The sequence below is a fragment of the Capra hircus genome, chromosome 24 (assembly GCF_001704415.2).
Source record: "Capra hircus breed San Clemente chromosome 24, ASM170441v1, whole genome shotgun sequence".
Classification (NCBI taxonomy): domain Eukaryota; kingdom Metazoa; phylum Chordata; class Mammalia; order Artiodactyla; family Bovidae; genus Capra; species Capra hircus.
In genome coordinates, this window is record NC_030831.1 from 50,658,977 (window position 1) to 50,677,074 (window position 18,098).

The 18,098-nt window shown below is 38.0% G+C and overlaps 1 protein-coding gene across 1 annotated transcript in view; it reads left to right on the top strand.

The window, feature by feature from the left end:
• The window catches only part of ME2 (malic enzyme 2), a 54,685-nt gene extending 45,354 nt beyond the window's left edge, over window positions 1-9,331 (top strand). Inside the window, exons 14-16 of the mRNA XM_018039546.1 lie at window positions 2,700-2,770; window positions 3,254-3,352; window positions 7,468-9,331. Of these exons, the coding sequence (XP_017895035.1) occupies window positions 2,700-2,770; window positions 3,254-3,352; window positions 7,468-7,635 (338 nt within the window). The 3' untranslated portion in view covers window positions 7,636-9,331. The remainder of the gene's footprint in view (window positions 1-2,699; window positions 2,771-3,253; window positions 3,353-7,467) is intronic.

Genomic DNA, 18,098 nt, shown 5'->3' on the forward strand with positions numbered 1-18,098 from the left:
TCCAAAACTAAAAGTCAATCAGAAGAAATAGAGGCAAGCTGTGTGAGAGAGAAATGTTATTAGGTTAGTGAGAAAGCAATTGTGGTTTTGGACCATGGATTTTAAGTCATTGTAACTAGGTTCATCATGACTTCCCTGATGGCTCAGCAGTAAATTATCCTCCTGCAATTCAGCAGACACAGGTTCAAGCCCTGGGTCAGGAAGATACCCTGGAGAAGGAAATGGCAACCCACTCCAGTGTTCTCACCAAGAGAATCCCATGGACAAAGGAGCCTGGCGGGTCAGAAAGAGCCGGACACGACTGAGCGCACATGCACATAACTAGACTCAAATACATATTTATTAATCAAAATAGAAACCACTACAATGAACACATTTTTGCCGATGAGAAGTTTGTTTATTCTTGTAGCATAAGAATCCGTGCTTTCAGATTTGACGAACTCTCAGAAAGCATTTTCTGCGTCCTCCTGATTATGGAAGCTGGTTTTCTCTGCAAAAAGTTGTTGAGATGCTTGAAGAAGTGGTAATCAGTTGAGAAGAGGTCAAGAGAATACGGTGGATGAGGCAAAACTTTATAGCCCAATTCATTCAATTTTCGAAGCATTGTCTGTATGACGTGCAATTGGGCATTGTGAGAAAAACTGGGCCCCTTCTATTGACCAAGACTGGTTGCAAACATTGCAGGTTTTGGTGCATCTCATTCATTTGCTGAGCATACCTTTCAGATGTAATGGTTTCACCAGGATTTAGAATCCTATAGTAGCAGCAGCAGCAGCAGTGGATCATAGGGGCAGCAGACCACCAAACACTGACCATAACCTTTTTTTGGTGCAAGTTTGGCTTTGGGAAATGCTTTGGAGCTTATTCTCTATCCAAGCACGGAACAGGTTATCGCCTGTTGTATCAGTTCAGTTCAGTCGTTCATTTGTGTCTGACTCTTTGCAATCCCATGAATCGCAGCACACCAGGCCTCCCTGTCCATCACCAACTCCCGGAGTTCACTCAAACTCAAGTCCATTGAGTAGGTGAGGCCATCCAACCATCTCATCTCTGTCGTCCCCTTCTCCTCCTGCCCTCAATCTTTCCCAACAGCAGGGTCTTTTCCAATGAGTCAGCTCTTCACATCAGGTGGCCAGAATATTGGAGTTTTTCAGCTTCAACATCAGTCTTTCCAATGAACACCCAGGACTGATCTCCTTTAGGATGGACTGGTTGGATCTTCTTGCAGTCCAAGGGACTCTCAAGAGTCTTCTCCAACACCACAGTTCAAAAGCATCAATTCTTCAGTGCTCAGCTTTCTTTACAGTCCAACTCTCACATCCATACATGACTACTGGAAAAACCATAGCCTTGACTAGACGGACCTTTGTTGGCAAATTAATGTCTCTGCTTTTCAATATGCTATCTAGGTTGGTCATAACTTTTCTTCCAAGGAGTAAGTGTCTTTTAATTTCATGGCTACAGTCACCATCTACAGTGACTTTGGAGCCCCCAAAAATAAAGTCAGCCACTGTTTCCACCATCTATTTGCCATGAAGTGATGGGACCGGATGCCATAATCTTCGTTTTCTGAATGTTGAGCTTTAAGCCAACTTTTTCACTCTCTTCTTTCACTTTCATCAAGAGGCTCTTTAGTTCTTCACTCTCGGCCATAAAATCCACTTTTTGTGACACGTCACAATCCAATCAAGAAGTGGTTTGTTGTTGTTGCGTAGAATAAGAGAAAGTGACACTTCCAAATGACTGTTTTTTTTTTTCATTTTTAGTCAGCTCAGGAGGAACCCGCTTACTGAGCTTTTGCATCTTTCCAATTTGCTTCAAATGCTAAACGACTGTAGAACGGTCGATGTTGAGTTCTTCGGCAACTTCTTGTGTAGTTGTGAGAGGATCACCTTCAGTGATTGCTCTCAGTTGGTTGTTGTCAACTTCTAGTGGCTGGCCACTATGCTTCTCATTTTCAAGTCTCTCGTCTCCGTTGCAAAATTTCTTGAACTGCCACTGCACTGTACATTCGTTAGCAGTTCCTGGGCCAAATGTATTGTTGATGTTGTGAGTTGTCTCCACTGCTTTACAGTCCATTTTGAACTCAAATAAAAAAATCACTTGAATTTGCTTTTTGTATAACATCATTTCTGTAGTTTGAAATAAATATAAAATAAACAGCACGTAATAAGTCATTAGCAAAAAAAAGCAAAAAATGTACATTAAAACGATATATATAACATGACCACATTTATTTAAGAATGTATTCCAATATCAAATGGCAAAATTCAACAATGCAAAACTGCAGTTACTTTTGCACCAAACTAATTAAAATAATCAGCTAAGAGAATTAAAAATAGTCACCTCTGTAGAGCAAGAAATAGAGGATTAGCGATGGACTGGGAATTAATGTTTTTGGAACAACTGTTGATGACTTATATACATTTGTGAATTTGATAAATGTGAAAACTAAATTGCAAAGAGCCACTTGATATTTCTAAGATTATTTTTTCTAGTAAATGAGAATTGTAATAGTCAGAGATCATTTGATTTTAGTGCTCAGATTTCTGTTTTCTCTTGGCTGCTTTGTTTTTTCAGAGAGGTTGTTTGGGGGAGAGATGCCTTACCATTAATTTGGTTTAAATCTAGGAATTTATTTTACTCCTTTCATAATTTGAAGTGATCTTACTAAAAAAACTATTTTAAATGTATTCCAGGTGTGGCTTTAGCTGTTATTCTCTGTAACACCCGGCATATTAGTGACCATGTGTTCCTGGAAGCTGCAAAGGTAAGTGTTTTAAATATTGTTTGGTTATTTTATAAAGGATGAATTATAAAAATGAATAGATCTTAAAAACAGAGAATGAGTTAAATTTGCCTTATGAATGAAAAGGAAATGACTCATCCGTTGTTTCTTTGATATACCTTCTTCTACATAAATTAGTTTACCATGATTTTTCCAGTGTTTAATTGCAAGCTGTGAATCCTTTCATATATACTCTACCTGTATTATACATATCTGAAGGTTACATAATTGTGACAGCACAGATAAAATGTCTTTAAATATGATTAAAAGTCTTTAAATAAATCTAAATATTTACTGTTTAGTGGAAAGCAGTTTTAATTTCTGCAGTGGATTAAGCGTATTCCTGCTAGAATCAAGACTACCAGAGAATTATTCTCTGTTCCCCCAACCCTTTTCCCATTTCATTAGTCCTTATTACTCTCTTATTTAAGCAAACAAAAATGAAATTCTTTTCTCTCTCTTCAGGCTCTGACAAGTCAGTTAACAGATAAAGAGCTGGCTCAGGGGAGACTTTACCCACCACTTTCTAATATTCAGGAAGTTTCTATTAACATTGCTATTAAAGTAAGTAATAATTTATACCTCTTCACAGAAATTTTAGTGGTGTTTTTACAGAACTAACACAGGTTTGAGAAAACTTGGGAACATTTAGAGAGTGCAAACAAGAAATTTTATGTTGCTCATATTCTTACTACCAGAATGTAACTCTCCTCTGATGCCTTCTAGTCTTTTTTTTTTCTTCCCACAAACATAAAATGCACGCATAAAAAAAAATAAAAAAATAAAAAAATAAAAAAATGCACGCATGTGTAGCCACCTGTGCCTGTTTTTAAAACTGATTCCTCACTGCATTTTTTCCACTTAATATATTCTAAGTATAGTATGTAAATCAATAATAATTCTTAGGAACACTAATATTTGTGGAATTCTCTTTGTTGTAAGATCATAATTTGTTTAACTATTTATCGGTTTGGGGGGACATTTAAGCATCTTCTGTTTCATTAGAAATAATATTATAGTGAATATCCTTAGATAATATTTTAGTGAACATCCTCAGATAATATTACAGTGAACATCCTCAGATAATATTATAGTGAACATCCTTAGATAATATTACAATGAACATCCTTAAATAAGTCTTTATATGCATTTGTGATCATTTTTTCTTTAGGTAAATTTCTTATCATAAGAACAAAAGGATTGACATGTTAAGGCTTCTGATAAACATTGCCAAATGATTTTTCAGAAAAAAAGTATTGATTTATACTGCCCTGTTAGGTAGGCATGTATTCTGCCAATACTGAGAATTATTTTTTAATTGCACATGTTATTTTCATTTAAAGCATTCACTTTATTAAATTGAAGAATATTTTTGTTTTTATTGAACAATAGTATTCTTTCTGTACTTGTCTTCTACTTCCTAACAGTAGGCTCTTTAAACAGTAAGGGTAATGATCCTTTTGTTTTCTGTGCTGTAGGTATTTCCCCCTTTGTCATTTATTTTAACTTAGTGCCATTTTTCACATTTTCTTTAATGGAATGATCTGTTTACTTTATGGATTGTTTTCTTACCTCCTGTGGATGTTGATGCTTTCTTCCTCTCCAAAGTCATAAATGTCTACCTGTATTTTCTAATATCATAAAACTCTTTAATCCCTCTGAGATTTTAGTGTATGATATGAGACAGAGAAACATTCTTTCCTGAAAAGTTAACCAGTTGTCTCAGCACCAACTGACTGGGAATGCTACTCTTGTTAACATAGAAACAAACATTGGTTCCTTTACTAGGAGTCTGTTGTGACCATATTTGCCTATTATTAGGCACTGTTTTCGTTTAATAATGTTTGCTATTTGATACTACACATTATACATATGAAACCATCATTACAGGATTTTCTTTCTATTCTGGCCTTTTTATTCTTTTGGATGAATTTTTGAATTCAAAACCCTGCAAACTGAGACTATGTCATATTTATAAATTGGTAGAATTGAGTCTGTCTGTATTGACTCTTCCCTACTCGATATCTCTCTCTCCATTTACGAAGGTTTTAGTCTAAGTTTTTCAATATAATTTTGTTGTTTTCTTCATTGAAATGTGGCATGTTTCCTATTACTTATTTTTGTAGATATTCAAAATTTTCGTTATCCTTTAAAATAACATTTCCCCTTTCCATATATATTTCCTCATTGGTCATTTCTAATATATAGGGAAGGTATTTATTTGATAACATGGTTCTTTGTTGAACTAAGTTAATTCTTTTGGAATTGTTGAGTTGTGAATTATCTGAAAATGACTGTTTTTTAATTTATATAACTCACTTTTTCCCTATTTTACTAAGTTGCTTGCTATGTAAGAGCAGTTTTAAACAATTGAGTTGATAAGGGCACACATGCTTGTATTTTAATAAGGATTGAAATAAGTACTTTTAAAGTCTTTTTGAAGAAGTAGGCTTATGTTCCTACTATTTACTAAGATTTTCTTTTTTATTTTTGGCTGCTCTGCATGGCTTGTGGGATCTCAGCACCCCAACCAGGGAGTGAACCCGGGCCTGAGTTCCACTAGGCCACTGGGAAACTCCCAAGATTTTCATAAATATCAGGATTGGATGTAGAATTTATCAACTGCACTTTCAACTTAAATGCTGATGATCATAAAATTTTACCCCTTTGAGTATTAATGTTATTGTTGTATTATATTAATACTTATAAAATAAGCAAAGATTGGAAATTGATAAAGAATGATATGCCTAGGAAATAATCAATTCAGTTGACCTGGAGTCTAGAATATAGTTAGGAAAAAGGCATTAGTAAGATTTGAAATTAAGACTGGCTGTACCGATACACAAATGCCAGATTTAGGACTCTGAATACTATTGTAAAACAACTGAAGAACTTAGAGCCCAGCATTTAGATGAGTAGAGTTCAACTTTAGAATTTTATAGGTGGGACAGATTTTGGAAGATACCAGTCAATTAGATTACTAGTATGTCCACATGAAAGGTAATATATAAGGAAAAAGAAGATCTGTGCTTGGGGGTGGTTTGGGAGCAGAACCCCCAGGATTGTGTCTCTTCCCCCTCTTCCTCCTCCTGTGTCCTAAGGTTTTCCTTTTTATGAGCCAAGGGATCAGGAGAGTAGACAGTGCTTTGTATCTGTCCCCCAACACTACCCACAGCCACCAGGCAGCTCCACATAGCCACTGGTCACCTGCTGGATATCTGTGCAACCAAGGAGGGCTCGATCTCAGGCCCTGCCCCCAGTCTTTCCTGTGGACACAGACGTGTTTCCTGCAATAGACCAGACAGTACGGGTGACCCTTGAACAGTGTGAAAGTTAGCTGCTGACTCTCTGCACAGCTGAAAATCTACATATTACCTTACTGTTGGTCCTCAGGGTCTGAGGTTCTGCATCCACAAATTCAACCAACTGGGAATCATGTAGTATATATTTAGTAAACGAAATTCACATATAAGTGGACCTGTGCAGTGCAAACCCTTGTTGTTTGAGGTCAACTGAATGTGACACATTTTCCATCACAAAATATCATGAGAGTGAGCTCCTAAGACCAAGGATTACCTTTAATAACCATCATTTTTCCTTAAATATTCCTTTTAGAAAACTGAAAGAACTAATAGTAATCATCATTTAGAATGAAAATTAGAGGAGGAGACATAATTGTTTGAAGAAAATTTTTTTTCTATCATTTATCACTACATTTTTTAAAATTAGACCATAACTTGAGAACTTAACTATATGATAGACACTGTGCTACCCTGTGAGGAAGCTTTTTCATTCTGCCTCATTTTACAACATAACCAAGACTCAGAGGGTTTATCTTCACCACCAGTCATGGTGTGTGGCTTGCTACAAAGATCAGAAATTCATTCAAGCCAGTGTAGGTGGGAAGTACCTAACTTTTTAGGGTGGTCTGTGGTCTAGTCTCAGAATGCTCTGCGCTTGAAACATATTTCTCACTTTTAAATACCCTGGGCAAGTTACTTAAACTCCTCAGACTTTGTTGTTCTCATGTATAAAATGAGAATAATAATAATAGTACTTATAGGATTCTTGTGAGGGTTAAATGAGATACCCATGTAAAGCACATAAAAACATGCCTGACACTCAGTGATGGTGGTGCTGAGTTATTACTGTGTATAGGTTCCAGCCCTTACTTTGCTTGACCTTACAGTTCTAGTGTCCAACACTGGTTTGTAATAATTTCTGTGTCCTTTTATCGAAATTATAGAGCAAAAACACCTGGCTCACTTGGGTTAGAGTTTCACTGTAGCCCCGTCAGCTGTGACCAGGAAGTAGAATCTCCTACACACGTCTCAGCAGGGCTGCGGGAAAGGACACAGGCAGGGCAGGCTGCCCAAGCAGGTCTGCTGGACCCGTACACGGTGAAGCGGAAAGTTACTGCAGTGTCAAGGAACTGTTGATATTTCAGGGCAAGGGGAACTTTAAAGTCACTTTAAAACATATCAAACTTATGGTGAGAGTGCAGATATTTTTAATCTTCTAATAGTTTCTGAATGTTTTAAAGTGAGTCCAAGTAATGTTATTTTTTCTTTTGAAAAAAAACACCATCCTTCCAAATTCATTACTTTGTGTTTTAATAATACCTTTTCTTTTAAATAGGTTAATACTGAGAGCCATGCAGTAATCTTATTATTTTTCAGGTCACAGAATACCTGTACGCTAATAAAATGGCTTTCCGATACCCAGAACCTGAGGACAAGGCCAAATACATTAGAGAAAGAATATGGCGGAGCGAGTACGATTCCCTGCTGCCGGATGTGTATGAGTGGCCAGAGGCTGCGGCGCACCCTCCCCCGATAACAGAATAGAAGCACACCGCAGACACTTGCCACGCATCAGGGAGCTCCTTTTTTCAGACAGAAGCAGATAGTGTTCTTAACTTCATGCTTTTTTCTGTTATTTTTGCCCATGAACCTACGCTTCTGCGCCAGGGCGGATGAGTTGCCTGCTCTGTTAACGCCCACCTGCACCCTGCTATCAAATGACCATAATAATTTTATTCTCGTTTGTAGCTCATGTCATATCAGCAATATTAAAAATGTTCTTGTGAATGTCTTCACTTGCGCTCTTGTTCACTCTTAGCAAAAGATTTGCTAGTTACTACTACAGCTAAAAATCTCTCCTCCAGTTCTTGTAGGGCTACTAAAATAGAAACTTACTTCTGTGGATATGAGTACAGTATTTTGAGAAGAAGCAAAATTTAACCAAATTCCAAGGACAAGTTGTCAGTATCTAAAAATATCCTTTTATATCTGCTTTATTTGACCTTCATCCTCTGAAATGCTTTTCCAGTAGACAGATACAGAAAAATCTACCCTATTATTTATTTTCTGGGACTAAACTGAAGCTTAATTATAAAGTGAAACAGCAACTATTGCTGCCTTTAGACAAATTAGTCATTGTTTTCAACAGTGTGTGAAAGTCACAGTATAATATTGTAAAATAAAGGTAATATCTTAAATTTAATTGCTGTAATTATGCTATTTTTATTGCATAACTAGAAATTTAGGTTAGCTTATTATGAAAAACACATTTTCATTTTCTCCTGGATGATTCTAAAGAACGAGGTATAGGTAGACCTCATAAATTATGGCTTTTGACATGTGATTTTTAACAAATTGACCATGTGTTTCCCATCCAGATGAGTCACATTTAGACTCATCTACGTGAATCTATACCCTTATTCCGGTAGTGATGGTCTTTACTGAGATAATTTTGGAATGTTCCTATTATACATTCCTTTAAATATCATTAGTACTAATAACTAACTCCTTCTCCATTGAAGATGGATTTAATTTTTTGAAATCACCAAAATTGATTTAGAGCTAAGTGGGAGTGAATAGGTGTTTAGACCAGTAAATGTCATTTTTAGTCCCAGTAACATGGGTAATAACTACCTAGTGAAAAATCGATTTTCTTATGTGGCTTACACATTGGAGAGTTCTAAAAGAAAATCCCAAACATTTTGAGAAGTAGTCTTGCTATATATAACCCTAACATAGTTGCTTTGGGGCAACAAACAAAACTTTAAAATGCCCATTCTACAAGTTAAACTATAAAAAATTATTCATAGCTGCATATCAATGTGAACATTATTTGAAGTTTCCCTCCACAGTCCTTGATACGTTAGATGTGATATTCTGGAGCGTGATAAAAGGGCTTCATTTTTATGTTCCTGTTTCGTTTTACAAAACTAATAGGTAAAGACTAATTGATTCATAGTAATTTTGAATATAGTTCAATGTTTTAAGAATGCTCAAAATGGCATTGCCATTTGGAGTATGGAAAAATGCAGTTGGTTAAATATACTTAACAGATGAGTAAAATCAGAGGTATGCTTTATCTGTTTGGTAAGATAAACAATCAGATCACTGTTTGTTTTCCTCAATTAAAGATGAAAGGCTTATGGTTTTCATGTTACCTTTGTCAAAATCATCCACAAAAATACTCTGTGAATTCTTGATTTTAGTTCAACATTACAAGTAAAATAATTACAAACCTGTTTTTTCACTCAATTCTTCTTGAAGATAGGAAAATGCAAAATGAAAGTAATTTTACTCAGATGTTTGCCTATTCAAATGTGTCTAATACAGTATTCATGGAAATATTTTAAGGAAAAAACAATGCTAAATGGCATATAGCCTGCTTATTTAAATAAGAAAGAATAAAGGCTAAAAAAAAAAAAAAAAAAAAAGAATAAAGGCTGCCTACTCTCATTATGTGTTATTTACCAACCAGAATTTCAACATGTAACAATTTTTGTATGTAAATTAAAATGTTTTATTATTTAAGCTAAGAATACAGGCAGGAAATGTCATAATGGTGGTAGGGGGAGGGGTGGCACATGGCAACAAATTGGAAAAGAAACAACATTTGAACCTAATAGCAATGGACAGTTATTTTCGTTCTTTTGAAGAAATTCTGTAGATCAGGCTATCAAATTATTTAGTAGGGAAAAGTGAGAATGCATGTTTTTCTAATCTGGAATGACCTGTACTATGAAACAAATTGGATAGCCAGTGAGGGTAAAGGTTTATTGACTATAATGGGTAAAGTGTCAAAGATTTTAGTTAAAAAGATTTTTAAGGGATGGATTCTTAACCAGGAGTGGCCACCAAATTACTGTAAAGTTTTAGAATGCAGATGCCTCTGGCCCCTCCTCTAAGGGCCCTACACCACCAGCACCAGGAGCTGGGTGGTCCTGGAGAGCTAACCGACCCTCCTGCTGACGCAGCAGGCCTGAGATGGAGCCTGAGATTCTGCACTTCGGATAATCTCCCAGGGGTGCCCATGCTGCTGTGGAGGACGTGTGTGTGACACTGCTCCAGAGGCCTGAGTGTGGTGTGTGTTTAAGTGCTCAGACAGTATAGGCTCCCTCTGGAAAAGAAAACTGAAATTCTGTTCTTAGACCAAATTTATTTCATCTGCTTTTGTTATGTATGACCTATATAGGATGTTCATAAGAACAAAAATAAAAAACTTTTAAACAGCTTCTTCTGAAAATACGTAATTAGAACATTGTTCAGTTCTTAATTAGATTAATATACTTTGTTAAGTAAAACCTAGCAACTAGTTTTTCACTTATAAAAGATTATCAAGTCAATATTTGTTCTCTTATTATTATTTGTCTTATGATATAACTTATCCTATCTCTTGTCTTTTCTTTCTCTAAATTATCAGCCTCTGGAAAAATAAGATTCCACATTTTCCTTTGCAAATGAGTTGCTAATGAATTAAGACCAAAGCATAATAGTTATTGAGGGGCATGGAGCATTATTTACTCTCAGGTTACTGAGAAGGCCCAAGGGGGCTGGCAGGGTAGTGGGAAAACTCTTGCCTTAGGAAAAGCACTTCCTCTAGATGCTGCTGTTTCCCAAGTCCATTCAGTATCCCTCAGAAATAACCTCTTCAAGCCCGCAGCAGCTCCAGGTTTCCGTTAAATTCACCGAATCCGAATCAGCTCTGCCGAGCATACAGAATACTGGAGAACATTAATATAAAGCTCAAAGCTCTACTGGGGTTCCACTTAAAGGGACCATCCTAATGAAGTAGCACACCATATTTCCAGCCAAGATAGGTACACGTGTATTGCTGACTTTATAGAAAATGGCAGAGATACTCCTTGTCTACTTCAGCTCTCAACCGATGTATGACTGGCATTTCGATGTTCATCCAGATTTTAAAAAGATCAGTCCTCCACAGACAAGCTAAATAACACATAATATTTAAAATGATCAAAACAGTTTTACTACGGAAACCTTACCCCTCATCTGAAATCAAGATGTTTTAATAGAAGTGGAGAAAAAGCTCAGTGCTTTGTTCCGAATATTATAAATTCAACTGGGCCTAATTAGGACAGGATTCTTATTGCATAATTCCCTTAATCCTTGCCAGGAATTACTCAGATAAACCAGTGATTAGATTTTAAAACAATCATTGTTTTCCTTACATGGATACGGAAGACAGTGCCTCTCAAGGAGAAAAAGGTCTGGAAGTGTGTGCATAGTTCAGTGACATAAAATACACAAATTTAAGTCACGTGACTTGGATGCTTTGCATCTTTCTGTAACAGCTTTTTGCCAGTAAACTGACTCTTTGATGTGGCTATTTAATCAACCCTGTTTTTCCCAAATAAGCTTTATGGGAAATTACCCCTACAGTCAGCACACTTAAAAGTTTTAAGACGAAGGGGAAATTAATGGGTATTTATTCCCCCCGGTTTTCAGTATGTCCTTTTATGTTCTGGGAAAACTGTTCTCCTTGACTTTCCTAATTTTAAGTGTCATTCTAGCAAATCGTTGATTCCTACATAGTCACTGAATTATCACCAACAATCAGGTATGTTCAGTTAGCAAATGATGGTAAACTAAATTTTATGGATAGCACCTAGTCTGCTGGGCATTGTTCTAAGCGTCTTACATGAGGCAGCATACTTAATCCTCATGACCACCTTCTGTCACTAGCCTCTTTCTTAGAGAAGGACACAGATGCACGGAGAGGTTAAAAGATTTGTCCAAGGTCTCTGCTGGTAAGAGGCAGAGCTGTGCCTCACCTTAGCCCTTAGTGGGGAAGAGGGGCCTCTGTGACAGGTGATTTTACCTGGATCTTAAATACCTTACTTTTAAGAATCTTATTTCAAGTGAAAAATGTTCACCTATTCTTAGGTCCTTTTTAATGTGTTTTACTGGTTCATGTGATTTTTTTTTTTTTACTTTGTTCCCATTTATAATTCAAATACAGTATAAACCTATTTAATCCATTAGTCTTAAGCATTTTAAGTACTGAATGTAAACAATAGATTTGGTTTTGAATTTGATAAATTACACCAAAACTTCCAGCTCACTAACATCTTTTGATTTGGTAATCTTCAAAAATTGCCACAAGAGGGCTTCCTTGTGGCTCAGCTGTTAAAGAATCTGCCCTCTATGCGGGAGACCTGGGTTTGATCCCTGGGTTGGGAAGATCCCCTGGAGAAGGGAATAGCTACCCACTCCCAGTATTCTGGCCTGGAGAATTCCATGGACTGTATAGCTCATGGGGTTGCAAAGAGTCGGACACGACCGAGTGACTCATTTTCACTCACATTTTCAGCTGCCAATCTTCAAAAGACCACCAACCGCTATCACTGTTTCAGTAGCACTTAAACACTTTGTATCTTATTTTAACTTTCTTTTTAAAATTATAGTTGCTTAACAATGCTGTGTTGGTTTCTGCTGTACTACACTTTGTATCTTGACATCTGCCAATGTCAACATGAATTGGGAATTGTAAGATGTATTTTTAATATCTATTATATACATGTCTATAACTTCTTCCATTAAAATGTCGTAATGGAAAATATTGATAGTAGCATCAAATGTATGTGGAATAAGGACTTTAGGAATTTCCGAAGCCTATTCTAGTTACATATTTGACACAATAACATTTCTGCCTAATGTTTTATTAAACTTTGACTAATCACCTTTAAAATTAACTGAAATTAAAACTTTTTGCAATTGATATTGTATTTCCTTTGGTAACATGTGAAGCATTCATTATTGACTTAAAGGGAGTTGCACGTAGCAAAAGTCATTGCTTACCCTTTCTCACCTTTGTATTTGGAATAAGCAGTGTTGTGGTAAGCCTATGGAAATACCAGTTTAAGGGGAAAGCCTTTTGTAGAGTGTATTATACCAGAGACATATTCCAGATGCTTCCAAGAGTCAGTCTAAAAACTTCCTAATGGTATGGACTATTTTTTCTCATTTGTGATATATAAGTTCTACTGAGATGTGTGTATTTTCTTTTTTTAATGGAAGTATATAGTTCATTACAATGTTGTGTTAGCTTCAGGTATACAGCACAATGATTGAGTTACATACATATATATATATTCTTTCTCAGATTCTTTTCCCTTAGAGGTTATGACAAGATATTGAATATAGTTCCCTGTGCTATACAGTAGGTCCTTGTTGGTTATCTATTTTACATATAGTAATGTGTATATGTTAATCTAAAACTCTGAGATGTGTGTATTTTCTTAATAAAATTTTGCTATGTATCAAAAATGTGTTATGATCTTGTTTTTAAAGGCGGCTGTAAGGTATTATCTTAAAACACCGCACTTGGTATTAAACCTTAAACGCACTCCAGAATACTTGCTCCCCTGAGAATATGCTGTTCGACCTAGTGATTCTGCTCATCTTTTTATTTCCTTCTGTTTGTTTCCTTACCCTCTTTCTCTCCTTATTTTGTTTAATCAGAGGAGTGAAGGAATGATTTCTCACCTCTTGCCGTAGTGTTAGAATGCTAAAGCAGAAAGACTCTTGATTCGGTGATTAAGGGAGAAGATGGCATTAGAGCTCATACTTACAGAGTGCTTCTTCAAGCCAGGCGCTGTCCTAAGTACCTGATACTTTTTTACTCATTCACAACAACCTTCTGAAGTGTTGATATTTCCCCCATTTTACAGATGTAGGATCTGAGGGGGTCACATAGCTACTAAAATGCAAAGCCACGATTCAGAGCTCTTGTGACATGTTTGTGACAGAAACTCCAATCCCGTTTAGACTCTCCTCCTCCTCTTAAGCACAGCCCGCCCTGCACAGCAGGGCAGCAGAACATCATAGTCCTGCTGTCTCACTGAGTCAGAATCACTAACTTCAAGACAGCCTCAATGCTCCTGGCATATCCTGGTCCCGGAACTCCGGTACCTTGCCTGCTGTCAGATCCCTGATGTTCTCCTGCATCCTAGCTCTCAAGACAGCCTTGCTTCAATCTCACAGAGAAATGGGACGATCAGAAGAAGGTGTCCCCATGCTCCCTTTCCCCTCATCTTTCCAGGAACCTTGAGAAAGTGAAAAGCAGCAGCTCCCGGCTTCCAGGAGCTGACCTGATACTAGGAACTCACGGCTGAGCTCTCCCGTTGAATGGGATACACACACTGATACCCAGAGTTCCCCCCGTGACTGTCCTCATGGCAGTGAGTGATGGATATCTCCCAAGACATTGACAAGGCGACTCTGACCACAATGGATTAAGACAAAAACAAGGTCACTCCAATATCACATCTTGTTCAGTCACTCAGTTGTGTACAACTCTTTGTGACCCCATGAACTGCAGTTTGTCAAGCCTCCCTGTCCATCACTAACTCCCAGAGTTACCCAAACTCATGTCCATTGAGTTGGCGATGCCAAACAACCATCTCATTCTCTGTTGTCCCCTTCTCCTCTTGCCCTCAGTCTCTCCCAGCATCAGGGTCTTCTCCAATGAGACGGTTCTTCACATCAGGTGGCCAGAGTATTGTAGGTTCACCTTCAGCACCAGTCCTTCCAATGAATATTCAGGGTTGATTTCCTTTAGGATGGACTGATTTAATGTCCTTGTAGTCCAAGGGACTATCAAGAGTCTTCTCCAACACAGTTCAAAAGCATCAATTCTTTAGTGCTCAGCCTTCCTTATGGTCCAACTCTCACAACCATACATGACTATTGGGAAAATCATAGCATTGACAATACGGACTTTTTTGTTGGCAAAATGATGTCTCTGCTTTTTAATACACTGTCTAGGTTTGTCATAGCTTGTCTTCCAAGGAGCAAGTGTATTTTACCTTTGTGGCTGCAGTCACCATCTGCGTTGATTTTGGAGCCCAAGAAAATGAAATCTGACACCATGTAGACCATCACGTCTACACATGGGCAATCATCCAAACCACAGAAATGACCTCCCTCTGCACCAAGAGTGATCCTTTGGTTAAAAACTAATAAACAGGGGTTTCTCTGGTGGTCCAGTGGTTAAGACTTAAAGCTCCCAATCCAGGAGGCCCAGGTCTGAGCCCTGGTCTAGGAACTAGACCCCGCATGCCACAACTAAGACCTGGCACAGCTAAATAAATAAGAAAGAAAAAATATATATATATTTGAAAACACATTTATCACATTTTAGAATTTGTTGTTCAGTCACTAAGTCATATCCAACTCTTTGTGACCCCATAGACTGCAGCATGCCAGGCTCCTGTGTCCTCTACTATCTTTGCTCAAATTCAGGTCCATTGAGTTGGGGATACTATCTAACCATCTCATCCTCTCCCACCCTCTTCTCCTTTTGTCATCAATCTTTCCCAGCATCAGGGTCCTTTCCAATGAGTCAGCTCTTTGCATCAGGTGGCTGAAGTATTGGAGCTTTCAGCTTCAGTATCAGTCCTCCCATGAATATTCAGGGTTGATTTCCTTTAGGATGGACTGGTTTGATGTCCTTGCAGTCCAAGGGGACTCTCAAGAGTCTTCTCCAGCACAATTCGAAAGCATCAATTCTTCAGCGCTCAGCCCTCTCTAGGGTCCAACACTTTCTCAACAGCCATTTTTCACCTTCCAGAACAGCTATCATCAAATAAATCTCAAACAACAAATGTTAGCAACAGTGTAGAGAAAAACGAACCCTCCTACACTGTTGGTGGGAATGTAAATTAGTGCAGCCACTGTGGAAAACACTAAGAAATGTTGTGAGAAAACAGAGTTTTCTCAAAAAACTAAAGAATCAATTACACTCCTGGTATTGATCCAAAGTAAAGTTAAAATGTTAATTAAAAAGATACATGTGTTCCTTCAATTAAAAAATTTTAAAAAAGACACATGTACTTGTGTTCACAGTAGTATTGAGAAATCTCCATATTGCTTTCCACAGTGGCTGCATCAATTTACAGTTGCCAAGATATGTAAGCAACCTACATGTCCATCAACAGATGAACATACAGAGAAGATGCGGTATATACATGGTGGAATATTTGTTGTCGTTTAGTGGCTGACTCTTGTGACCCCATGGACTGCAGCCTGCCAGGCTCTTATGTCCATAGGATTTCCCAGGTAAGTATACTGGAATGGGTTGTGATTTCCTTCTCCAAGAGATCTTCCTGACCCCAGGTTCGAACCTGCATCTGCTGTATCGGCCAGCGGTTTCTTTACCACTGAGCTACCAGGGAAGTGCCACTGAACCATAAAAAGAGACGAAATTTTGTGTTTGCAACATGGATAGACTTGGAGGGCATCATGGTAAGTGAAAATATCAGAAAAGACAAGTAATGTATGATATCACACGTTGAATGTAAAAACATAAACTAGTGAATATGACAAAGAAGAAACAGAACTCACATATATAGAAAACTATTAGTTACCATTAGAGAGGGGATGGAGAAGGAGTGAGATAGGGATAACAGATTAAGATAACTATGTATAAAATAAATAAGTTACAAGGATATATTGTATAACACAGGGAACAAAGCCAGTATTTTATAATAACTAAATGGTTAATTAAGGGCTAGGTTACATTTGGAGGGGCAGGGTTCTAGGTGAAAAAAACTGGACATAATAACTATTGAAGATGAATGATGATTCTATATAGAAGTTCATTAAACATTTTTTCAATTTTTGTCTATGTTAAAAATTTCCCATAAGGTTTTTTAAAGGAACATAAAGCACTGTCCAGAATTCTCTAAAGCTATAATAACCTCTGAGAAAAGGGGTTGTAAGAAATCTTGATTGGGGTGGGCATAGGAGATGGTAGGTTTAAGCCAGGAACCTCTAGAATGGGCAGATCTATTGGGGGTACCACTACAGGGAACCCCTAGCTGAGTTGTGGTCAAAACCTAGTTGTAGAATGTGTCTTCCTGAGCACTTCTCAGCCAGGCAAGTGTCAGAATAAATAACGTTCAAGGTCTGGTTTTTAAAATTTTGCTAAACCAGTCCCCGCTTGAACAAATCCACCTTATTTCCTTATTTTTTCATTTCCAGGAGATTAATCCAAGTCTCAACCTCCCCTCAACACCCAGCTCAAGTCTAACCACCCCCTGCTTTTTTTTTTTTTTTACAAGGCAGTGGGGTCTTAGTTCCCCGACCAGGGATTGAACTCACCCCTGGCACTGAAAGTGCAGAGTCTTAATCACTGGACTGCCAGGGAATTCCCTAACCCTTCCTTAATTTAATGATCTCCCTATTTTTGTCACTCTCTTTGGTTTCTCCTTTGCCCTCTCATTTTGTTAGTGACTTTCTGCTACTTCTTTTTCCAACCTTGGTGTATACTCCTAAAACCAGGAACCATGACATATATTCAAAATTCATTATCATAGTTGGATTCTCCCTTCACAAAGGCAGAGCTTAAGTAATATTTGCATAAATAAAAGCTTTGCTGCTAAGTCGCTTCAGTCATGTCTGACTCTGTGCGACCCAATGGACGGCAGCCCACCAGACTCCCCCATCCCTGGGATTCTCCAGGCAAGAACACTGGAGTGGGTTGCCATTTCCTTCTCCAATGCATTAAAGTGAAAAGCGAAAGTGCAGTCGCTCAGTCTTGTCAGACCCTCAGTGATCCCATGGACTGCAGCCTACCAGGCTCCTCTGTCCATGGGATTTACCAGGCAAGAGTACTGGAGTGGGGTGCCATTGCCTTCTCTGAAATAAAAGCTTTGAAGAGGCCCAAAAGTAAATGATCCCACTCTCCGGTAGTGTTAAAAACCCTCCATCCACAGCACTTCTAACCCTGTTATGAGACTGCTGGATACTTTGACCACCTCCAGCATGTAAGCAAAAATCAGTACATCTGACACTACGCAAGAATGTGAAGCTTTGAAAGCTGGAGTTCAACCTGAATCAGTTTTTCCACCTGGGCCACGTGCAGTTTCAGCCGGGGCTCCTCACCCCGCGTGTCCAGGAGGCGATGCTGTGGCTGTGCGCTCTGCTCAGCAAGTGAAAAACACCCGCGACCCTGCTGCGGGTACAGCACCCGCAGCTGCGGATTTTTC